Here is a 26,249-nt window from a genome sequence, read left to right as displayed (position 1 = left end):
AAACGAAGAGAACGCTGATCAGAAATGCAGTCAAGATGCCCATGGTGACTCTGGACAAGCTGCAGAGATCTACAGCTCAGGTGGGGAAATCTGTCCATAGGACAACTATTAGTCGTACACTGCACAAAGTTGGCCTTTATGGAAGAGTGGCAAGAAGAAAACCATTGTTAACAGAAAAGAAAGTCCCGTTTCCAGTTTGCCACAAGCCATGTGGGGGACACAGCAAATATGTGGAAGAAGGTGCTCTGGTCAGATGAGACCAAAATTGAACTTTTTGGCCAAAATGCAAAACGCTATGTGTGGCGGAAAACTAACGCTGCACATCACTCTGAACACACCATCCCCACTGTCAAATATGGCGGTGGCAGCATTATGCTCTGTGGGTGCATCTCTTCAGCAGGGACAGGGAAGCTGGTCAGAGTTGATGGGAAGATGGATGGAGCCAAATACAGGACAATCTTGGAAGAAAACCTCTTGGAGTCTGCAAAAGACTTGAGACTGGGGCGGAGGTTCACCTTCCAGCAGGACAACGACCCTAAACATAAAGCCAGTGCAACAATGGAATGGTTTAAAAACAAAACATATCCATGTGATAGAATGGCCCAGTCAAAGTCCAGATCTAAATCCAATCGAGAATCTGTGGCAAGATCTGAAAACTGCTGTTCACAAATGCTATGCATCTAATCTGACTGAGCTGGAACTCTTTTGCAAAGAAGAATGGGCAAGGATTTCAGTCTCTAGATGTGCAAAACTGGTAGAGACATACCCTAAAAGACTGGCAGCTGTAATTGCAGCAAAAGGTGGTTCTACAAAGTATTGATTCAGGGGCTGAATAATTACGCACACCCCACTATGCAGTTATTTTTTTTTTATTTTTAAATGTTTGGAATTGTGTATGATTTTCGCTCCACTTCTCACGTGTACACCACTTTGTATTGGTCTTTGACGTGGAATTTCAATAAAATTAATTCATGTTTGTGGCAGTAATATGACAAAATGTGGAAAACTTCAAAGGGGCCGAATACTTTTGCAAACCACTGTAAATATAATTTCAAGTGAAAAAGGTTGAAAGTGCCTATGCGCCTTAAAGAAAATCTCACAATCGTTAAAAATGTGTACAAATATATATCAGTACAAGACACGTTTTTGTAACATCAATGTTATGAAAAATTACTTTTCCATTTAAGCTTCCTGTCAGCTTTGCATTTCTAAAACTGATTGTAAGCACAACTTTTTCTATTCTGAAGTCAATGATCGTGCATTATTTTCAAGTTCAGACAGACCAGTTTAGCTTCCCCTCTGTTTAAGGAATTAACTGCACAAACCAGGAGCAACTGTTGTTTGCTTTTCACACCTGCACTAACTTAGTGACTGACAGGAATTTCTTCCATCTTTGACAGAGTTTGTATGAGCAAGTGGGGAGCAGCTGAGCATCTGAATTCAAATATAAGATACCGTATATGATTTTACATAGTATATGCCATTAACGGTATGTAAAGCTGAAATAACTGGACTGCTTATTTTTCAGTAAACATGGAATTTCACTTTAAATTTAGTAAATACTACACCAGAAGCAAACATTTAAATTGGGCATATACAGTATAGTATTAATTATCTTAATCCCTCATGTAGCGTGTTGGCTTTAAGATGCCTGCAGTTTCCCCACATTTTAATATTGAACTAGCTTGTCGGTCAATTATCTGCAGAAAGTGCCCATGGCTGTGCACGAGTGAATTTGAACTGGGCAAGTGCGAATTCTGAACAAAAAGATGAGCAGAACCGCTTTTTTTTTCCTCGAGCATGCATGGATTGGAACGTGCGTACGCCAAGCTCAGAATAGCTTGTTCTCCACTCAGTGGAGTTGAGGCTGGGGCAGTCAGAGTACAGGACAATGGATAGTAAATTGCCCAGCAGGGATCAGGACTCGATCCCTCGGGCAACAATGCAGTGTCAACGCTAATACAGGGGTGAAAAGAATCGCACACCTCTGTCCAGTGGGTGTTGGTGCAGGATCCTCAGCAATTTGTAATCCACAAGTTCAAAGTATGGAACCACACCTTAGGAACAGTGTAACATTTATTGTCCTATCACACACAAACAATCATCTAGAACACCACGTTTAGTGCTGCAGAAGATGTTGGCAATATATAAATACTAAATAATAATAATGTGTGTAATGGGACAATAAATGTCACACTGCTAATACAATGGTGTTGCTAGCCCCAAAGCTAGTGACACGTTCTGTTGACATGTGGGGAGGGCTGACAAAACAGCGCATGACACTGAGGGCAGGGTGAGCCGAACACTGGCTATCCAGCGCAGAAGACTTGGGCGCAGCCGGCGCCACCATAGATGTAATAGGAATTACGGCTATAGCGGTGCTCACTAAGTAACTTCAGTGCTGTCAGAAGACAGCGCTGAAGTTACATTAAAACACTATAATTCGGCCTCCAGCAATTGCTGGAAGCCGAATTATTTTATTCCCCACTATCCACGTGGACCTAGAGGGGGAATAGTAATCAACGTCACTGGGAACTTGGGCAGCAGCAGGCCCCGTTCACACTTGCGGTTTTGTCAAAACCGCACCGGATGTCCGGACCGCACCGTATCCGGACCGGACCTGATCCGTACGGTTCCTATCCGGATCCGGTCCGGATCCGTTTGCATCCGGTTTCCGTGCGGTGTGAACACGGTTGCGGTCCGGATCCGGTTTCTTAAGGAGATAACAACCTGTAAATACCTGGGGTCTGGGAGGTCAGCAGAAGGGTCTGGGGTCATTGTTGGAGACAGGTGGACGTGTGGAGACCATCCGTGGATACAGAGACTGCAGTTGGGACCATGGATCCAGGCATTTTTCGTATACCTGGGAATTCTCTGTTGTTCGCCTCCTCGTTATCAGACTTATATCAGACATGTTGCTGCCTAGAGCTCCAGCATGAAATCGCTGCTGCCCCACTCTGTGAACTCCATGTGGTCCCCATCCAAAATGCATAGGAAGTGGGGTAGAACGTCCGGTTTTTGTAGCCAGTGTGTTGTGCGCTCTCCGGTTCTCATTTGTATTGGCCGGATGGTGCAGTCCGGCTCCGCCCCGGATACGGCTGCCGGAGAAGCCGGACCAAAAAATAGCGCATGTTGGAACGGACGCCGGAGTCCGGATCCGGTCCGGCAGAACGGACGCATGTGAACGGACGCATAGGCTTTCATTGCTATTGCCGTGCGTCCGTTCCGTCCGTTCTGCAAGCGGTCCGGCTCCGGCACGGCGATTCCGGACGGCCACCGCTAATGTGAACCGGGCCTAAGCCGTACCGGCTGTATCCTGCGCCCAAGTCTCCTGGCAGCGAGTTCTCTCGTACGTGGATGAGCGAGAACAATGCTTCTGTCCATGTCAATCTACTGTAACGCTAGATTCTTAGCAGTCGGTCGTTATTAGCGGCTTCTCATCCAGCATTATGCGAGGCTTCAGAAGTATGTGCTTTTGTACCCCACAATATTCAGCAGTTTATTTTCACTTCAGGTTTGTTTTAAATCACCAAATAATTTGTGTAGCATTATTTTATAAAGACACAGAAGAAACTAGCAATACACACGACAATCAGAAAAAGCATCATCAGGCAGCCTAGCTGAGCATCCTCTTATCAGAGCTACAACTACAGTGCAACGAGACAGCGATGCCAGCAGTCAGTGCAGATATCTGGGCATGCTTGTGGCTACAGTGTGACTATGTAGGTCAGTGACACGCATGCATTATGTAACACACAGAGCACAGCCCAGTCTAGCAGCTCAGCTTGTAGTGGGTACACTGCGCGCCTTTCATTCCAAGCCTGCTTGGAAAATCTCGCGAGATGGATTCAACTTCCATGTTGCCACGTTCAAAGATCTGAGGACGTAGCGCGGATTCGGACGTGAAATCAGAGATTTAATTCGGGACACGCCCACTATTGTGCTCGACTCGGGTCAGGGCTTGGTGAACGCAGTTCTCGTGGGGGCGTGGTCTGGGGATTAACCAAGCCCTGTCCGTCTGCCTATTGGCTGGCGGCTGCTGTCAACAGGGATTGAGGGGCGTGGTCGTACACAGCGGAGAGGGGAGGAGGGTGGTCACGTAACCAAGCGTGCATCGGTGCGTCTAGTAACTCGGGGATAGCAGAGCCTCAGCCTAGTAGTACTGTCATTGCATTCTTGCATTCGTTATCTCCAGTTATCCTGACAGGGCCGTCCTCTACCTCATCTGCACAGCACAGCCATGGCTCGCTCCAACGCCAAGAAAGCAAGCAGCCCAGGAGGCAAGAGAGGTGAGTATGAGACCTGAGTGTGACCTGTCCCTCCTCAGCACCTTCTCTCTCACCCCAACTGCTCTTCTGCTATCCCTTCCACCATCTACAGATTGCCCTGCCTCGCAAGGCACCATGGGAGCTGTAGTTCCTCCGCAGCTATGCCACACATTGCTCTCTGTCTATTCTGTTTGAATGAAGTCATGCATGTAGGACGCTGCTGGTTTCCTGCTGGCATGTCAGTGGGTAAATAACCAGTGTATGCCTATTCGTGGGCTGCTGGCTTGACATGAGATGGAAGTTTCCTTATATTAAAAGGTTCCTCAGTATTCTCAGAGTAAAATGACATTGTACAAGAGCTGCAGGATATAACAGGAAATATATAGTTGTAATGGATATCTGATCCTAAATTGGCGATAATCTGTTAGGGGACCCAGCAGGAAACCTCATAGGGAACGATTATCCAATGACCAAATAGTGTATATTCTGCTATGGGTAAATTGAACTTAGTCGTCAAACAGTTGTAGCAAGGTTTGTCTGTTTTCTTGGAAGAAATATAGTGTGTATATATGTATTGACGGTGTGGTGAAATTTTTTGCAACTTTATCAGATTTTGCAACCGGTTGCACTTATTTATACGTATAGCTATCAGAAAGTGCAACCTAGCCATTGACTTTAACCTATCTGTATCAGAAAATGCAACCCAACCAAACCCTATTCTCACACAGAACCCTCCCCTCTTGCTCAACTAATAACCCCACCTGGAGGGAACAATCCCCCCTCTTGCTCAACTAATAACCCCACCTGGAGGGAACAATCCCCCCTCTTGCTCAACTAATAACCCCCCCTGGAGGGAACAATCCCCCCTCTTGCTCAACTAATAACCCCCCCCCCCAGGGATCAATCCCCCCTCTTGCTCAACTAATAACCCCCCCTGGAGGGAACAATCCCCCCTGTTGCTCAACTAATAACCCCCCCTGGAGGGAACAATCCCCCTTCTAGCTCAATGGGATCTGTGGTTGCAAAAAATTACAGGCGTGTTAACAGAGAGGAGCCACGCCTACACAGTCATACACTGTCCTCTATGGCAAGTTGCAAAATATGATAGGTAGCAAAAATTTTCACTACAACGGTACTTATCCGTTAGCCGGGCGCATCCGGCAGGTGGCGCTAATTACTATTCCCCCTCCAGGCCGACATGGATAGTAGGGAAAGATGTAACTCTGGTGGAGTTTTGTCGCCACCTAGAGGATGCGCCCGGCTAACGGATAAGTACCGTATTGACTTTGTCCTTCCCCTTTTTAGCCCTAGTGGTAGGGACATCGGATTGTGAGTCAATTTGAGGGATGGCAAATGGTATGATGTGTTCAATATACTCTGTAGGGTATGTTAACATTAGGTGGGCGTTAATAGTGTAAACTTTGGACAAAGTACATAGAAATAGCTCATGGTCGATGGACACCCCATTGCTGTGAATGAATCGATGTCCAGGCAACTAGCATGGAGTACTGTAGTTTACATTTGCAAATTTACTTGATTTGAATTCAGTCTTCCATAGATAGTGTCTTGGGTCATGTGACAGGCATTGTGCTTCTGCATGTATAAACACAATCTGATTTTTCAGGAGGGTGTGTAAGGGAATGAATTGCACTGCTGTGTCCTCAGGTGCAGAGGAAATCCTTCCCATGTGTGTCTCCAGCCCTTGCTCACGTGTCACTCTGGAGGGGCTTGGAGAAAGACTGGAGGAGGAGCTATGGGCGAAGCAGATGTTTGAAATTTGCACCTCCCTGTTATATAGTAGTGATCCAGATGTTGCTGTGTGGCATTCATGCAGAGGGTATGACTGAAGCTTTCTAGTGACACTGCTTTCATTGGAATGAATGCTGAGATGCACTCTGTCCATCTTTCAGACATTCTTTCAAGTTATACATCAACTTAGGTGACTTCAGTTCACAGCAGGATAGCACGTGTGTTTGCTGATGCTTGGGCCAGTCCTCTCTCCTGCACTTCTTATCTTTCTAAGGTTATGAAGTGTAGTTTCAAATTTCTTTCCAGTTACTAGTTTAATCTTTACTGATGTGATTCAGCCTTGGAATATGTTTATGGAATATGTGACAAGACAGCAAGAGGGCTGCATAAAGTGAAAGTGTGTGTAGATCATCAGGCTGCAGAGGTGCATACAAGCACAGAACTATCAATGTTCACTCATGAGAACAAGACGAGTGTTGTTGTATCTGGACTGACTATTACGCTGTTAACATCATTATGTATGTATATAGCAATGACTGCTTCTGCAGTACTTTCACAAAGTCACATACTGTCTCTGAGGAGCTAGCAATCTAATCCTTGCCAGTGTTCTCCCCAGGCTCTTTTAGCCAGGTGCTGCACCCGGCTAGTTTTGGTGACCACCCGGCTGTTATCATCTCACCTCCTCCTATGCTGTAAGCAGAGTTGCTCACAGAAGCACTGGCCCTGCATTCTCATCTCGCCCCACCTGGCTACTATTTCATGCCACCTGGATGGAAAACATTTCTGGGGAGAACACTGCTTACCATAGTCTTAAGCCCAATCTACACGATACGATTCTTTATACGATTCGATTATGATTCTATTTTACGATCTGATTAAAGGGAACCTTAACTGGCGAGGAAAAATAAAATCACTTACCTGGGGGCTTTCCCAAGCCTCCTGCAGCCGTCCGGTGCCCGCGCCGGTCCTTCGGTGCCCTCCGGTCTCCCTCCGCCGCTAAGTTTCGTTTTAGGACGACTGCCAGTCGTCCTCGGGCCTCTTCCGCATTCCTCGTCGTAAACTGCAGTAAAGCGCGTCCGCATGACGCCAAACGTGCGCTTTACTGCAGTTTACGACTAGGAATGCGGAAGTGGCCCGAGGACGACTGGCAGTCGTCCGAAAACGAAACTTAGCGGCGGAGGGAGACCGGAGGGCACCGAAGGACCGGCGCGGGCACCGGACGGCTGCAGGAGGCTTGGGAAAGCCCCCAGATAAGTGAATGAATTTTTCCTCGCCAGTTAAGGTTCCCTTTAAATCCAACATGTCCGATCGGGATTCAATTTTATTTGCCATTGCAAAACAATGGCAAATCGAATCCCGATCGGACATGTTGGATTTAATCGGATCGTAAATAGAATCTTAATTGAATCGTATAAAGAATCGTATCGTGTAGATTGGGCTTAATGTTCCTGTACCAAGATATAGGGAAGTAAAATGAGGGCTAGTTCATAGTTGAATGCAAATCGCGATTACATTTGTGTGTTGCAAAATTACCATGATTTATGTTTCCCGTTCAGTAGAACCAGAATCGCATTACAATTGTTCCCAAAATGCTGCAGCACGTTTGCGATGTATGCAAACGCTGCAGTGAGAATGATCCCATAAAGATACATTAGTAACAGCGCTCGCTGGTCACCGGCGATCAGCAAAGCAATGAAAAGTTCCCCAGTGTGATCCAGCCCTGAGTAAATCCCTTGTGATTGGCCAGGACGGGTATAAGGCAGGATTCACACTTGGAGGGATCGCACAGGGTTTCCCCACATGCAGAATGGCACCTTGTTTAATCAATGGGCTGGTTCACACCTAATGCAGATCCCAAGCTGGCAGAAATAACCTCGCTGTATGCAGCATAATATCTCACATCACACAATTCCAATTACTCAGGAAGTTGCCTGCACGTCTGCTCATGTGTGTGAGCTGGGCATAAACCAACACAATGCGGTAAACACTAGATATGTGCCTTTAGTGTCAGCAGCAGCTGTTACTTTGGAACATCAGGTCTGCAGGTCATATCATTTCCAGAATTTCCATGCTCATGCATTGATGAAGAAAGGTGTTGCACCAGTGGCTTTGTTCTTTCGGTGCGTGTCCATGCCCGGGAGCACGACCAGAAGAGAAGAGTCCCTGCTCTAAAATGGGGGGGGGGGGGGGGGCTTCCTACTTCTGCTGGAAGTATCTATCTTTGACCCATCATAACCATTGCATACCTGGGCTGGCAAGGGGGAAAAAAGTTTGATGCCTGCTTGTATCCCTCTGCCTAACTACTTCTTCCTTTTTTTTTTTTTTTTTTTTTTTTTCCCCAGCAGCTCGGTTTCTTGATAAAGCATATCTGAAGTGAAAATGTCACTTCAGGTTACATAAGTAGAGGGAAGGCTCTGAATACTGTAGAGCAGAGGTGTCCACACTTTTTCAGCTTGTGAATAGAGATGTTGGCGAACCGTTCGCTAGCGAATCTCTATGGGCCGCTACTACTTCCCAGAGCTCAATTTCGACCCACTTTGTATTTAAGTTCCTCACCCCTGACCTAACAGATCAAATAACTTCAACTGGGGATGACGCAGGAATGATGGGACAGACAGAACTGGGAAGGCTCTGTGGTATCCAAAAGCTTGCCTCTACTAAAGATGTTTATCAAACCAGGAGTGAATTTTTCACTTCAGATTCCTTTTAAGTGTGTAAACTAAAGCCTTGTACACACATTAGGCTGGGGATACACAATACGTTTTCGTGCCGTGTATCGGCCAGCTGATAATATTCAGCTGGTCCGATCATGCTGCTCGACCACCCACCAGCCCCCTCCCGCTCGATCCCCGGACAATGGCATGGAATCGAGCTGCTAAGGAGCGCCGGCGGGGACGAGCGGTAATCGATCTGCGGGGACGCGGCGGGAGTCGATCCGGCGGCTAATTGGCCGCCGGATCGACCCGTGCATTCCCACCATTAGAGCTTTAGTGCACAAAACAATCTGTAGAGATTATCTCGGGTGGCTGTCTTGAAACAGTTGCTGTAGAAACAAGCTGTTTGGTTTCAAGCCAAGCAGCATGCACTGCTCTATGGAGAGGTGGGGTAGATGAGCAGGCAGCACCAGACTTCGGGAACATCCTTTGACTTTTCTGCTGGAACTGAGTGACCTTTAGATAAGTTGATTCATCCTGGGGAATTTCAACGGAGGAATCATTTTGACGGAACAAAATTTAAGCTGTGTACCAATCTTTAGTCTCAGACTAAAGGTTATGTGTTTGTAGTATATGTATAATTTCTATTATAATTTCTATTATATCTATCTCTTGCCGTTCTTCCGCAATTAGCCCTGGAAAGTCCTCCGGTCTGGGGCCAACTGCGCTCACGCCGCATTCTACGGCGCAGAATGCTACCTGCGTCGGGAGCAAGACGGGAGTGCGCCTGGCTGGACTGCGCATGCTCCGACTTGCCCGACTGACGGCTTTTCCAGGGCCAGTGGCGGGCGAACGGGCAGTCAGAAGACAGCTTGGGAGTGATCAGACCAGAGGGGCTTCCTCCAGCCCCAGGTATGTATATTTTATCCATGTAGGCCCCCGTCTCTGGTACGCTTTAAAGAGAACCTGTACTGAGTAAAATTATTTAAAATAAACACATGAGGTAACTTCAAATGAACATTACATAGTTACCTTGCCATCAGTTCCTCTCAGAAGCTCACCATTTTCTTCTTACAGTGATCCCTTCCAGTTCTGACAACATTTTGTCAGAACTGAAATATACCAGTTACTGTCAGTTACAGCTGAGAGGAGAACTGATGTGTCCATGTTTCCCTATGGCTCAAGTGGGCGATGTTACAGTTTAACTGTGTGCTGACCAGGAAGCTGTTATGGTGTAATGGCTATTTTCAAAATGGAGGACGGAGAATTCCCTTGATCACAGTGGACAAACAGGACGCAGGAGAGGAAAAATAGATTGGGGAGTAGACTACACAGGAGGTAAGTATGACCTGTGTATGTGCATTTTGACTTTTAATTTCAGTTCAGGTTTTCTTTAAGCCATCGACCCTGCAGATCAGATGTCTATGACAAATCTGACAGCATTAGCTACATGCTTGTTTTAGGTGTGTGATTTAGACCCTAGTGATGGAAATAACTTTGAGTTGAAGCAAATTTATTAAGCTTGATAACGAACCAATCAGATTTTCCCTCAGCAGGATTTGATTGGTTCATTTTCAAGCTGCATAAATTTGCATACATTTGCATTAACTCAAAGTTATTTGCATCTACTTTACCACCACTATTAAACCCTACTAAGCAGAAAGATCATCAGGACTGCCAGGCAACTGGTATTGTTTAAAAGTAAATATGGCAGCTTTCATAGGTGTCACACCTCTGGTTCCATTTAATAGTGGAGGTGATCAATATTTGACTGTACAGTCTAGAAGGAGTGTCTGGAACAGGAGCTGAGTAGAACCAGGAATATTTCAGCAAACAGTTCATGTATATGTGTGTTCCAGCTGGGTATTTGCCAGGAGCTCATCTTTTAAATTAGGAAGACAGCTTATTTGTATCTCCATTATTAGAACTCGCTAACGTTGTGCATTAGGAAAAGTGTACCACCATTTTTACGTTTTGTTGTTTGAAGACTTTATACCCATTTTGATTATTGTTGAGACTACCTGCTTGATACAGGTGTAGGAACTCTACTAGCCAGCCTAGAGGAGACTCCATCCATTCATAGCTCTGAAGTGGCGTGGAAAGTGAAATCACTAAAGTGGCAGTAATAGAGTGCTGTGTGCTTCACTGCATCACAAAACGGCACAGTGTATAAAAGCTGAGCTCGGCAGTTTTGCTTGTGAAGAGAACATTGAGCATTCTTTCTTTGCAAATCATTACAGAGCATAGTTAACCCTTTCACAGGATGCTTGACTGGACAACACTGGGCAGCAGCAAAAGCATCTGAGCTATTTATGAACCTACTCTGATTGTTTCCACATGTTGTCTAGCTTTATTCTCCCAACAATCCATTAAGGCCTGTGATCACAGTAACAGGACACTGCAAGTCCTGAAGTGGAATGAAAGTACAGAAATTGGCCTAACTAGTAACGGTGTTAACATTCTTATCTTTTTTACATTATTTCATAATTCTGGTTTGCATGGCAATTGTATGCCGCTGGCCAAATCGAATGAACTTCCTGTCAATTTAATTTTATCATAACGTGCATGCAAGCCAGAACTGTTTGCATCTTGTTGTCCATCTCTAGTGACTGAGTTGCAGCAGCTAGTAGCCATGCCAAGACTTAAAGGACAACTGAAGCAAGAGGAATATGGAGGCTGCCATGTTTATTTCCTTCTAACTACTTCAGCCTATGGGTGTTTTCACCTCAAGGATGGAAGCAATTTTCCCCTGTCAGTGCTCCGCCCCATTCATTCGTCAATACCTTGATAGCTGCTGATCATATGTAAATTATCTATATCTTGTTTTTTTTTTTTTTTTTTTTTTTTTTTTTTGAACAAGGGCCATAAAGTTAAAAATACACAATTTCTCCAGTTCCATCCCCTATAGTTTTAAAATTTGCATATATTCAGCAGTGTTGCACTGGGAGACATCTCAAGCTCACTCCAACCTGAATTATCGCAAATTCTTTCTGTTTTAAGAAAGCAAACTTTTGTTTTTCTTAGCATTTTAGTAAGGGGGTTACAAGCCCTACTGCATAGAGCCAAATTAATCCATGCCATGCACTGATGAATCAAACAATCCCAAACAGTCTGTATGCATGTTGGATTATTATGACTCTGTACAAATTAACAAGCTGACACATCATTGCATTCCAACGGTTCTGGAGGTGTGTTTAGCTTCTAAGGGCAACAATGGGTTAATTTGCATATATTCAGCAGTGATGCACTGGGAGACATCTCAAGCTCACTCCAACCTGAATTATCGCAAATTCTTTCTGTTTTAAGAAAGCAAACTTTTGTTTTAAAATAAGCAATGCTACTATAAATAAAACCCACCCATATTATTTGCCCATTAGTCCCGGCTATCACAACATATAAATTGTGTTCCTAGTGTAATGTATGGTGACAATATTTGGAAATGTGTCCTTTTTTTTTTTGCATTCAGCCCCTAATTACTAGCCTTAATTTGGTAACATAACAGTAATATACCTGCATGATCTTGATATTAAGAACTCTAAGGCAACTATTTTTATTTTAATTTGCCCTATTTTTAGTATTTTTGCCTAGATGGCGCTACAATCACTATTCTGAGTTTCCAGGAAATGTTTTGTTGTCGTTTGTTGTTGAACATTAGTTCCCCTTCCCAAACCGGCGCTGTGTAAATGCCAGGGGTAACGAGCGGTGGAAAACATTGGACGCGTAGACGCATCCAGTTAGACCAGAGCGGCTCCTATCTGGATGACTATACTCATCTCCTCACTGAATAGGTGCTGGCTGAGATTCAAACTCTGGACTCCTGTGTCAGAGCCCTTAACCAGTACACTATCCAAACACTGAGTGGCTGGGAGTGAGCAGGCAAGCGCAGTTTGCTGAGGAGGGAATGGTACCTTGAGAAATTCATACAGAGGGTGCAGTACGTTCCTGTTATATTGTGTAAAAAAAAGTGTCTTGAACAAAACATTATTGTGCATAATTCATGCAAAATAATGTTGTAATAAATGCAGGGCTGTGGAGTCGGGCAATTTTGGGTGCCTGGAGTCTGAGTCGGGAAAAAATGCACCGACTCCGACTCTGACTCCTAATGAATTTGTAACTGTAATTAAAATAGAAAATATGATAAAATGTTCTATTTCTCAGATAATAGTCATTAAAAATAGTGTGTATATATACACTATATATACAGTAATAGCTGTGCTTAGTCCATAAAAATGAAATAAACCAATCAAAATTAGTTACTTGTGCTGCTTCAATAAAGCAGTCCCCGTATTTTTAAGGTCAGATATACATATCTGATTGTGACTGTATATATGATGTGTACACAGGAATCTCTTATATATACTAAATAACATCTATGCTGTAAGAATAAAGCCTGATGTGTAGCTGTGTCACTAATAGAGATGGTCAACGAGATGGAAATAATTCTGCATTGATGCTGATTTATGCAAATGTATGCACTCCCTTTGCTGATGAAATCAAATAATTTGATATGTTGTTAAAATTTGGTTTGGTGACTACAAATTAAAGGGTCACTGAGACGGATGAAAAGTAAAGTTTTATACATACCTGGGGCTTCCTCCAGCCCTCTTCAGGCTATCAGTCCCTCGCTGTCCTCCACCACCCGGATCTTCTGCTATGAGTCCTGGTAATTCAGCCAGTCAGCACTGTCCGGCCGCATGCCGCTCCCACAGCCAGGAACATTCTGCACCTGCGCAATAGTGCTGCACAGGTGTAGTATGCTTCTAACGGCGGAGTGTGTGTATGCGCACTACGCCCGACTGGCTCAAGTACCTGGACTCCTAGCAGAAGATCCAGGTGGTGGAGGAGGACAATGAGGGACTGATTATCCTGAAGGCGGCTGGAGGAAGCCCCAGGTATGTATAAAACTTTAATTTCATCTGTCTCAGGTTTACTTTGTTACACAGTAGTACTATACTCCACATATGCACTCCCCACAGAGCTGCAGGGAATCCACTGAGAATGCTGTGCACATTGAACACAGAGGTGTTGTCTGTTTAAAATCTCCTCATTCCCCTGCAGAGTACCTGCACATCATTCTTACATGTACCCACACTTACATTGCCTAGGGCCTGATAGATGTTCTTTGTTCCGGTTTGTACCTTTTACAAGTACTCTTACCAAGGACTAGTTTTAGTCTAAAGGGAATAAATATAGTAGTCTACATATCCTTCTCACTTCAGTTGTCTTGTAAAATTCCTAAGCGTTGGCAGTTAAGAGACGAATTTCATGTTACATACTTTTAATCAACAAAATTGTAATATGCAAATTAGAGGAGTCGGAGTCGGTGGAATCCTAAACTGAGGAGTCGGAGTCGGTGGATTTTTGGACCGACTCCACAGCCCTGAATAAATGCATGTGAAAACATTGCTGCCTTAACATGGGCTTCAAAATAGAGGTCTCATAAGGGGAATGTGGAGGCTACCATGGTTAGTCTCTTCTGAAGATGCTCAGTCTCCAGCTGCCACCTGTCGGTTATATTCCTGCATGATTGTCCCGGTACAAATGTGAAGAGATTAAACTTCCTTGGCTTGCTGGGAATACACGTTACGTTTTTTGCAAAGAATCGCTCCGATAGATGCCTTCGATGATAAAATTCCGACATGTCCAATGTTCTGCTTGATTCTTTTCCGCTCGATTTCTCATAGAAGTGAATGGAAAAAAGATAAGAGAATCGAGCAGAAAATCGAATGGCTTATAGATCGCGCACAGAATCGAACGCGAAAAACGTACCGTGTATTCCCAGCATTAGCTAGAGTGACTGAAGCCTCTCCTGACTGACAGGAATGGTCTCATGGACAGCTGACAGGTGAATGTGGCCTGAGTCGCTGGTAAGGAGCCAGAGCCCGGTGCTATAATGCTCTTATTGAACAATGAGCGGGACTCTAATTACATTGACGGGGAAATGACTCGGCAGGGCATCCTTCACACATTGTGCAGCAGCCACCACATCACACTGGTTTCCGCTTCTCTTATTTGGTATATTTACTTCCTCCATCTGTAACCACAAGGCTGCCACCCATAGCTGCCGCTGCTCTTCCAGGCATTTGCGGTTAGGTTTATATAGTGCTATATATGCTGCTCAGCTAATTTTACCATGAATTCTCTGTTTAAAGAGGAACTGTAGTGAAAGTAAAATAAAGAATACTATTGCTTATTGTTTACTATATTCATTGGTAGATATAGGCCTCGATTCATAAAAGTGCTGTCGGTAAGGTAAATTCGAGCGGGGAAACACCGCTGTCGGTATTTCAGCCTTCTGGGTGGTCATTCATAAAAATGTTTCTAGTTGTGATAGGAGTGCGGAGATATTCCGCTGTAGGCAGGCGTTAGGCTGTCGGTAGGCATGCGGAAACAGGAGAAGCTGGCCGAGTCCCTCCGTGCGGTGTTCTCTCTGCAGCTGCTTGGGAGGTCTGTCCCATTCACTGCAATGTATTCCGCACGCTTCTCGCCACATCAGAGGTAGCGGTAATCCCCGTCTGCATACCGCTTCCTCTAATCTTTATGAATTGACATTTGTTACTTTTCTTAAGATAATCACCGCACAAGGCGGTGATTTATCACTCTGCTCACGAATGTCGGCTTTTCATGCGGAAAAAGCCTTTATGAATACAAATTTTGCTATGTGGTCGGTAAAGTGAGCTGTTTTCAGCATTTCCGCATGCGGGAATGCTTTATGAATCGATGCCATAGTCAGTGTTTGCCCATTGTAAAATCTTTCCTTCCTCTGAAATGTCTCGCTAGTGGCAACATTTTTTAGTTCTGCCACGTGATTTGTAAGGAATGTTACTTTTTGAGAGTCCTATGCACAAAGGGAGATGCTGCTTGCTTGGCAGTTTGGAAAAATTATAACCCACAAAGCAACTAGGTTCGCAGGCTGCGAGTTGGCAGGACCTTGGTCATGACACCACACTGTGGGAGGGGTTTCACCACAATATCAGCTATACAGACACCCCCCCCCCCCCCCCCTTTGCAGTCGATGATCTTTTTCAGAAAATGTAAAGATTTGTGGAAAAATGGGGTATCGGGTACTGATTGGAATGAAGTTCACTCCTTGGTTGAAGTTCCTCTTTAAGGGCCTGTTCACACTGCACGCGCCGCGTTTTGGAAACGCGTGCAGGTGGCCAAAACGCACGACATCAGACATTGCATAGAGTGCAATGTCTGATGTTCACACTGCATGCGTTCCGGACCTGTGCGGTCCGGGAACACATGCTGCACGCAGATTTTGCAAAAACGGGTGGCTGTCCCATTCACTTTTCAGTGATGGGATCAGCCACGCAACGCACACAAACGCGGATGGCCATGCGTTCGTACGCGTTGCGTTCCGCACGCATGGCCATCCGCATTTCTGATCTGAACGGGCCCTAAATGCTAGTGTTGTTATATTTCATCAGAAAGATTTTGAGTTCACTTGGGGTTTGGTAAGAATTTGTAGTCAGAGGTAATTGTAGCACTTATGAGGATTTGTAGAATACCAATAACCTTATTTCCTTTTGAACAATGCACATTGCCTGGCTATCCTGCTGATTCTTTGCCTCTAATATTTTTAGCCATAGACCCTGAAAAAGAATGCAGATCAGATGTTTCTGATTGAAGTCCGATTAGGTTAGCTGCATCATGCATGCTTGTTTCAGGAGTGGGATCTGACAATCCTGCAACAAGACATAAGCAGGACTGCCAGGCAACTGGTATTGTTTAAAAAGGAAATAAATATGGCAGCCTATGGTGAATTGCAATAGCCCAAGTATCAGGTCTATAGCACTTTCACCTACATCTGTGTATAGTCACATGACAATCTGCCTAAATAGTTTATTCTTTCTCTTTATAGTAAAATGTAAAGAATCTGAGAGGTGACACATTCTCTAAACCGTCACATTTACCTTCAGGAAATAGACAAGTGAAGGCATTTTCGTTACACATACTCCATCGTTGGCTTCTGTCACATACATAACCGGTAACGTTCAAGACAGGGTTGCCATTACGCATTAGCTGTGTGTGTATTGACATGTATGATTTATAATGTGACCTTTCTGATATAGAGGTCGAACATTCTGATTAAATGTTCTGTTCCAATCGACCATAGACTTATTTTACATCAATTTTTTGCCACACACTGCAGTTTTCTGTACAATTTGGTAGGAATCATGTTGAAATATCGCTTCTGATAGAAAAAAAATTGTACTATTATTGGGCACTGTAATACTTTTAGCCATAGACCCCTGAACAATTATTTATTGTATTTATAAAGCGCCAACCTATTACGCTGCGCTGGACCTTAGTTAAGGTTACAGACAATATTTAGGGGTGACATACAGCAATAAGACAATACAGGAATACATGCAAACCAGATCACTCAGCACAGTATGAGTGCAGGAAATGCTTTGTCACTGGATGGAAGCATGGAGATTAGGCAAGTCGAGTCACTCAGATCCATAAGATGGGTGTACAGTAATGAATGTGCATGAACAGGTAGACATAAGGAGGACCCTGCCCGAAGGCTTACAAACCTGTAGATCAGGTGCTATTGAACTCACACTGAATTGGCCACATGCTTGTTTCAGGTATGTGATTCAGACACTACTGATATCTGAAAGATCAGCAAGGACTCCAGGCATCTGATATTTTTTTTAAAGCAGTAGGATTAGCCATACTATGCCAGGGAAAAAACTCATATACAAGTAGATAAATACTTGATCTACTTGCACAACACATGTATTGTGGTGTCCACGTTTTGATTTCAGTGAATTGTATATAGTAAATGAAGAGAATTATGTTCCTGGTGGGAACCATGTCTTTTGCCCACAGTTTTAGGCTAAATCCTGACATAATTTCTGCCGTCACCTCAGCCTTGCTTGTAAACACAAGTGAGTAGAGGCTTGTGTTCCAGATAGGCAGCTAGGCAGGGAAATAAAGGGAAGAGGAGGAATATAACGTAGATAAAAAGAACCCCCAGCATGCAACTGTTTGGCACTGACTATTAAAGGGCCAGTGCTCCTAAAGTATGTGATAACTCCAAACCATAACAGAAAACATTTTGAATGCAGGATTAGCATCTTTATAACTTATACACTGACCAGTTGCTGTTGAAATTAGATTTTTATGACAATCCCGCTTTAAAAGGTAACAAATATGGCAGACTTCGTATCCCTCTCACTTCAAGTGTTCATGAACCCCACTGTATTCTGATATGACCCTGGAGAGGGCTGTCAGCTTCCACATAATAGCGGACTGTTTTTAAAAATAACAGTGCAAGCTTGCCACATGATTTGTACTCTCTTGTAAATCAACTCCAGGTCTTTCTTTACGTTTGTTGTAGGAAGTGGCATGTTTACTTCAAAAATAGCTAAAAGAAAAACACTCAACAGTCCTGGGCAAATAATGCTGACCCCAAGCAAATGTGAAACCTGAGCCAGTGTGTGGGAATGGGAGAGGAGAAAGGAAGCCTCTGGTCATAACTGACTTACGACTTCCATTCTCCTCATGTGTGAGAACTGGTGCAGAGCTGACAGCTGCATGACTCCACCCAGATTCAAGGTGTGTCGCCTCTGATGAATTCAGATAATGGCATTCTTGCTTCATGAGGCATTTTCTTTATACCAGTTTAGAAAGTAATAAGACTTTTTATTAAAAGGCTTACCTTAATTTAACTTTCAAATTATCTTTAGTTTAAATAGGATGTTAAGCACAGTACATAATGAACTCTGTCTCATGAGAGCTCACAAATAGATTGCGGTTATACTGGCCACACATTGAACCTTACGGTCAGCTTGTCATCCTGCACAGTAGAAAAGCTTATTCTCACTGATAAAATGATCATTTTTAAGATCCTTCAGGTTGGACACTTATACCAGATACAGTCTAATGGAGGACTGTATCTTTAGCATTACTTTGCAAACCTCATTGCATTGTGGGAAATAACTGATGTTTTCCAACTGCGTGGCAAGCAGTGTCTCTCGTTGTGCATAGAACAAATTGTAAAAACAAATAAGCAATTTTATGTTTTCACTACAGTTCCTCTTTAAACATCCAGCATGATAGATCTTTAGCGACATCTGACTGACCGAGCGCATTGTTCTTCTCCTCGCCCTGCCTGCGGACGCTGCTCCATTGTACACCGCCCCTCGTCCCTTCTCCTCACTCAGTAGTAACAGGCACGTTGCTAGTCTCTAGGCCTAACACATCTGTACACAGTGTTTTACCCAGAATTTTTTTCCAGCCGGGTGGCATGAATGAAAAAGTAGCCGGGTGGGATGCAATTAGAGAAAGCAGGGCCGGCGCTTCTCTGCGCACCTCTGCTTACAGCATAGGAGGAGGTAAGCTGATGAAAGTCGGGTGCTCACCAAAACTAGCCGGGTGGAGCACGCGGCTAAAAGAACCTGGGGAGAACACTGTGTACAGAATTCTGGGTGTACGTTTACCCAAGGGATCAAGTCTCGATCCCAACAGACGGCAGTGTTCGTTGTGCGTATGAGTATTAAATGGGAACTGTACTGAAAATAACCTAATGAATGATTTTTTTTTTTTTTTTATATATTTTATAAATTTAGTAAATGTTTGTTCATTGTGAAATCTTTCCACACCCTAATTTGCATTCTGGAATTTATCACATGTCGACATCCATTACTGCTGACAAGAGCATCAAACCCAGTACAAATAATACCTCGTCTCCCAGAATACATTGGAAGAAGAATTCGGCTTGGCTAAAAAAACTAGGCTAAGCGACACTGGGAGGGTGTGGCTACATTCCAATATACCACAGTATATAGATATAGGAAGTGTTTCTGTCTGATGAAACCAGGATAATTGAGGTTAATGTGGTTATCGTAAATAATTTACTATATTCCAGGGCTGTGGAGTCGGTCCAAAAATCCACCGACTCCGACTCCTCAGTTTAGGATTCCACCGACTCCGACTCCACGACTCCGACTCCTCTAATTTGCATATTACAATTTTGTTGATTAAAAGTATGTAACATGAAATTTGTCTCTTAACTGCCAACGCTTAGGAATTTTACAAGACAACTGAAGTGAGAAGGATATGTAGACTACTATATTTATTCCCTTTAGACTAAAACTAGTCCTTGGTAAGAGTACTTGTAAAAGGTACAAACCGGAACAAAGAACATCTATCAGGCCCTAGGCAATGTAAGTGTGGGTACATGTAAGAATGATGTGCAGGTACTCTGCAGGGGAATGAGGAGATTGTAAACAGACAACACCTCTGTGTTCAATGTGCACAGCAGCTCTGTGGGGAGTGCATATGCAGAGTATAGTACTACTGTGTAACAAAGTAAACCTGAGACAGATGAAATTAAAGTTTTATACATACCTGGGGCTTCCTCCAGCCGCCTTCAGGATAATCAGTCCCTCGTTGTCCTCCTCCACCACCTGGATCTTCTGCTATGAGTCCAGGTACTTGAGCCAGTCGGGCGTAGTGCGCATGCACACACTCCGCCGCCAGGAGCATACTACACCTGTGCAGCACTATTGCGCAGGTACAGAATGTTACTGGCTGTGGGAGCGGTATGCAGCCGGACAGCGCTGACTGGCTGAATTACCAGTACTCATATCAGAAGATCCGGGTGGTGGAGGACAGCGAGGGACTGATTAGCCTGAAGGGGGCTGGAGGAAGCCCCAGGTATTTATAAAACTTTACTTTTCATCCGTCTCAGGTACCCTTTAATTTGTAGTCACCACACCAAATTTTAACAACCTATCAAATTATTTGATTTCATCAGCAAAGGGAGTGCAGACATTTGCATAAATCAGCATCAGTGCAGAATTATTTCCATCTCATTGACCATCTCTATTAGTGACACAGCTACACATCAGGCTTTATTCTTACAGCATAGATGTTATTTAGTATATATAAGAGATTCCTGTGTACACATCATATATACAGTCACAATCAGATATGTATATCTGACCTTAAAAATACAGGGACTGCTTTATTGAAGCAGCACAAGTAACTAATTTTGATTGGTTTATTTCATTTTTGTGGACTAAGCACAGCTTTTACTGTATATATACATTATTTTTAATGACTATTATCTGAGAAATAGAACATTTTATCATATTTTCTATTTTAATTACAGTTACAAATTAATTAGGAGTCGGAGTCGGTGCATTTTTTCCCGACTCCGACTCCAGGCACCCAAAATTGCCCGACTCCACGACTCCGACTCCACGACTCCGACTCCACAGCCCTGCTATATTCGATTTGTCACAACGGTGCCTCTTTAATAATTCCTCAATGAAGCACATTCTAATCCCTACCACAGTCCGTTGTGGCTTTGTCCTTGTCGTACAGAATATTGGCGCGGCTATAGTGTGATTGTATTTGTGTGTGTCAGCACAAGAGGTGTTTATAAATATGCTTTTTCTCTTTTTTTTTTTTTTTTGTGCCGTTTGCCTGTAAGAAGTGACTTAGAGCATGTCTTATAGCGTATCCGAGATGAAAAACTAACTATAGCAAGTAACTTATCTAAAGTATAGATGGTTACGCAGCAAATCTAGCTGCAAACAGCTTCAACAGTATATGATTTTTTCTTCCTGTGATCAACTGAGAACAGCCATATTGTACTTGTCATTGTTATACAGCATTTCCACCCCTCAGCCTGTGTAAACTCCACTCCCCTCTCCTCCCATTTACACCCCTTTGCCTCTGAAATCTCTTGCATGCTTCTGTCAAAGCCTTCTCTACCCCAGGATGAGCCCCCATGAGCACTTGCTGCATAGGACTCGGAATGCCTAGGAGCTGGGGGCGTGGATACATTTACGTACAATTAGGCAATAACATTTTTCAAAAAGCGTTTGTGGGAAGAATGCTCAATAAACTATATATATCTATCTATCTATCTATCTATCTATCTATCTATCTATCTATCTATCTATCTATCTATCTATCTATCTATCTATCTATCTATCTATCTATCTGAAAAATAAAGGCAACAAAAGTTTGTCTCGGATCCAGTTGGCACAGTGCTGGTTTCTGAGTGGGACGGAGGGAGATTTGATTCATGTAACTCATCTGTAGTAGATGTATGGTATCTTGCACTACTGAGTGACTGAACAGAGGAGTGTTTGCTGCTATCTTCTGCTGGGGTAGCGCTTGAGACCTCCCATTTCTGGTCCAGGGTGGACTCCGGTTCGCATTACTGATGCTTATTTTGACTGCAGCCGGCGATATACATTGGCTGATTAATGTTATTAATTATGATTAATATTTATAGAACACAATGGCATCAATTCACTAAGCTTATCTCCTGTCTTTAATAATGTTTCTAGAGTTATCACTATGGTGATGAGGCATGTCGTATTCAGGAAACATTTTACCTCAGGCAAACCTAAAGTTAACTCTTCTGTCTTTAAGTTAACTCTTCAATCCTTAAAATAACTCCGGAGTTAAAGACAGGCAGGTTTATTAACTGTGTGCGAAAATAACTACAGAAGAGGTAACTTAAGGAATGAAGAGATAAAATAACTATGTCACTGTGTGGAGGTAAGTTTTTTTCTCTTGCCTTATTATCTCCAGCATGATCTTAGTGAATTGAGGCCATTGGTATATTTTAGCTTATGATGTGTTACCGTTATCTGCTTATTGTATAGTATACTCGGTGTGATACTTTTTCTGTTGGCTTATCCCTAATGTTTAGAGCTCCTCACCAAGCCAGAAGATGGAGGACAGACACCTCGGTAACTGTGTGTAGTGCCTGTTCTGCTTCTTGGATGGTAGTGCTTTTGTTTTGCATGAAGCCTTGCCGTAATTACTTACATTTAAATCATTATTTTAGTAACTGGTGGACTGCAGTTGCATGGTGTGAGGAATTTGGCACCAGTTTAACCAACAGCTTGGGGGTTACTGTGACAGGTTGTAATTACACACTAGTTATTGCATCTGTATTGCAGTGTACATTTTTACATTCCTGTGTTACTTGTATAGGAACGGCTAGACCTGAGAAACTGGCACTACCTGATGAACAGCTGGGAGAGCCCTGCGAGCAGGCAGTCCAGGGACTGTGGCACAGTTTCTGAGCCCTACAAGAGGGCAGTCCGGGGACTGTGGCGCAGTTTCTGAGCCCTACGAGTGGGCAGTCCAGAGACTGTGGCGCAGTTCCTGAGCCCTACGAGTGGGCAGTCCAGAGACTGTGGCGCAGTTCCTGAGCCCTACAAGCGGGCTGTCCGGGGACTGTGGCGCAGTTCCTGAGCCCTACAAGCGGGCTGTCCGGGGACTGTGGCGCAGTTCCTGAGCCCTACAAGCGGGCCGTCCGGGGACTGTGGCGCAGTTCCGGAGCCCTACAAGCGGGCCGTCCGGGGACTGTGGCGCAGTTCCTGAGCCCTACAAGCGGGCCGTCCGGGGACTGTGGCGCAGTTCCGGAGCCCTACAAGCGGGCCGTCCGGGGACTGTGGCGCAGTTCCTGAGCCCTACAAGCGGGCCGTCCGGGGACTGTGGCGCAGTTCCTGAGCCCTACAAGCGGGCCGTCCGGGGACTGTGGCGCAGTTCCTGAGCCCTACAAGCGTGCCGTACGGGGACTGTGGCGCAGTCCCGGAGCCCTACAAGCATGCTGTACGGGGAATGTGGCGCAGTTCCTGACCCCTTTCAAGCAGGCCATAGAGGGACTGGCGCAGTTCCTGAGCTCTAAATCAGGTTTACAATTCTGCCATGCTTAGTCAGTCCTTCAGGGTCCTTCAGTTTCTCAGCTCCACTCACCACATTTTGCTCCCAAAAACACATTATAATGGTCCAGTTATCAAAGATGCCTCCAAATACCTTTCATGTTGCACAGTGTAATAGCATGACTTGCTCTCTACCTCTATGCTTCTAGGCATTGTAATTACGCCCCTTTCTGCTGGCCATACCCTACCTGTTTATTCCAGTAGGAACCAGTGGTGAATGGCCATTTACTGCAGTCCAACAAAAGAGCTGCAGTCACATGACCCCACTGACCACAAACTTTAAAATTAAATTTTCTAAAGAACCAAGAAAGAATTGGCAGCCCTCCTATTCAGGCAGCAACTGAAATGATTACTAACCAGAGGTGTGCAATGCCTCCCCAGATACTTAAAGTGGAGCTAAAGACTACCTACAAAAAAAGTTTTACTTACCTGGGACTTCTGCCAGCCCCCTGCAGCCAACCTGTGCCCACACAGTTTCAAAACGATCCTCTCTTCCCTCGCCACAGCTCACTTTCACTTCATGCGGTGGGTGTCCACTGCGCCTGTGCAGGATTCTCCTGGCTATGGGAACGCGTACGAGGATACCTGTGGCCAGGGCGCAGTGGACGTCGGCTTCCACTGCATGAAGAAAAGTGAGTCACGCCGGGGGACCTGAGAATCGTTTTGAAACGGCGTGAGCATAGGTCGGCTGCAGGGGCTGGCAGAAGTCCAAGGGAAGATTAAACTTGTTTTTTTTTTTTTTTAGGTAGTCTTCAGTTCCACTTTCAATGCAAACCTTGAATTCAAGACATCTGTAAACCATGCACTAACCATGCACCATGCACTAAGCCCTAAAACTAGATAATATTGAATGCAAACTGATACACATGAAGTTTGTGTGGGTCTAGGGTCGTCCCTTCACAAGGAGGGGGTGTCCTTGACCTATAGAGAAGGTGAGACCGGGAGCCCTTATGGTGCAGTATCGTTAGATTGTGAAGGGAGAACAAAAAGTGTGAATAATATATACTCACGAAAGTGCATACGGAAAGAAACAGTTTCCGCTCGGTTGCCTAGACCCTCTGGATCTGGGTGGTTGCTCTCCTCATTAGGTCCTGTCCACTGGTGGGCTAGCCTTTACAGCAGTGCGGATGGTACCTCAAAGAGGTGTTGGATACAAGAGTAAAGCATGTTGGAGGCGCGCAAAAATGTTTTGTATCAATATAGCAGAAGTGCTTAAGGTAAAATAAATTAAAACCATGAAGCAAAACAAAATAATAAAGGTCTCTTGCCTCCAAAGAAGACTCACTGGATGGAAAATGGAGTCTTTATTAAAACAAAACGGTTATATTCTGATCTATGCGCCCTCGTTCTGCACGGCTGGTAATAAGGTTATCTGTTTTATTGACCTGAGGAAGCAGGCTGAGTCCCGTGAAACGCGTTGTCTACAGTATAACCGGTTTTGTTTTAATAGACTCCTTTTTTTTTCATCCAGTGAGTCTTCTTTGGAGGTAAGAGACCTCCTTTATTATTTTGTTTTGCTTCATTGTTTTAATTTATTTTACCTTTTAAGCACTTCTGCTATATCGATACAAAACACATATTTTTGGGCGCCTCCACCAACGTGCTTTACTTGTGATACACATAAATTTAGCTACCCATAAGTAGACTTACATTTTCTTGCCATCTCCTCCTGTTGTATTAAAATTAAATTTTAGTGCCCCCTTTAGAGCAGAGGCTGCTATAGAATTGGCTGCAGGCTGGCAGGAGGATGTGCAAAGTTTCTAGCAGGGCTGTGGAGTCGGTACAAACTTCTTCCGACTCCTCAGTTTATAAACCAAAGACTCCGGGTACCCAAAATGACTCCGACTCCTTAGTCTAATACTTACCAGGACTGTGGATTTTGTACAAAAATCATCCGACTCCTCAGTTTATGAAATCACAGACTCCGGGTACCCAAAATTGCTCTGACTCCAACTCCACAGCCCTGGTTTCTAGTGCAGGAGGTCTTTAGTGACTTGATTTAGAATTTGTAATTTTTACAGCACAGATTGCATAGACCAGTGATGCCCTTTTACTATTTTATATAAGCAGTATCTGGGATTTACATCAGAAGTGAGCTCTTTACCACATGACATACACAATTAGTTGCAGTGAAGTGTACTATATACTGTATGCATCCAGTGTTGCCAACTCATCTCTTTAATTACTGACACATATGAATTATTCTGGTTTTGGGGCTAGGTAGATGCAGTTAAGGCACTGATTATGTCCAAATAGCCCCAGAACCTGTATAACATAGATGTGTCAGTAATTAAAGGGATGAGTTGGCAATACTGTATTCATCACATCACACTCATAATGCGTAATGTGACTTTTCAACACCATTGCATTCCTATCTTCCAGGATGCACTATAAAATGTATATAGTATGTAATTAGCCCAAAATGACCAACAGCATAGACTAGAAGTTGCTTGGTACAAACAGTATCTATTCGGAAACAGTGGTTTGTGCAGATGTTCATTTGAACACTGTCTCACCGAGGAACGCCAAGGACAAAAGATTGGTGGGGTTCCTTAGTAGAAAAGCAGGTAGGATGGCAAGACCTCTGTTTGCAGTAAACCTTTCTTCAGATAGCACACTGCTTGACCAGAGGTTGTACTTTTCATTTAGTGATGTCAGTAAAAGCATGCCTTCCCTGTTGTGCCTCAATGATGTCAGCAGGTGGCAGTAGTACACACCTTAGCATTGTCTGTGTACTCCCAGTTGGAAAGTAAGGATGTCGATACCTGTGTAGTTGGGAGTTTGATGTCTTACAGTTGTGTTCAAAATGTATTCAACCCCTAATGCTGTAAAGGGTTTTAGGGAATTTAGTGTACATTTGTAAT

General features: G+C 44.1%; 1 protein-coding gene across 3 annotated transcripts in view; it reads left to right on the top strand.

Moving 5' to 3' along the window:
* Positions 1–4,066: 4,066 nt before the first annotated feature.
* Positions 4,067–26,249, top strand: part of ASPH (aspartate beta-hydroxylase) — a 259,231-nt gene continuing 237,048 nt past the window's right edge. Inside the window, exon 1 of one of the 3 annotated variants that reach the window (XM_068237435.1) lies at positions 4,067–4,289. In XM_068237435.1, coding sequence (XP_068093536.1) covers positions 4,241–4,289 — 49 coding nt within the window. In that variant the 5' untranslated portion in view covers positions 4,067–4,240. The remainder of the gene's footprint in view (positions 4,290–26,249) is intronic. The other 2 variants (XM_068237433.1, XM_068237436.1) reach the window with 2 other exon arrangements.

The sequence above is a fragment of the Hyperolius riggenbachi genome, chromosome 5, assembly GCF_040937935.1.
Source record: "Hyperolius riggenbachi isolate aHypRig1 chromosome 5, aHypRig1.pri, whole genome shotgun sequence".
Lineage (NCBI taxonomy): Eukaryota > Metazoa > Chordata > Amphibia > Anura > Hyperoliidae > Hyperolius > Hyperolius riggenbachi.
Note: the sequence above shows the minus strand (reverse complement) of the source record. Positions and strands in the feature narration are given on the sequence as shown.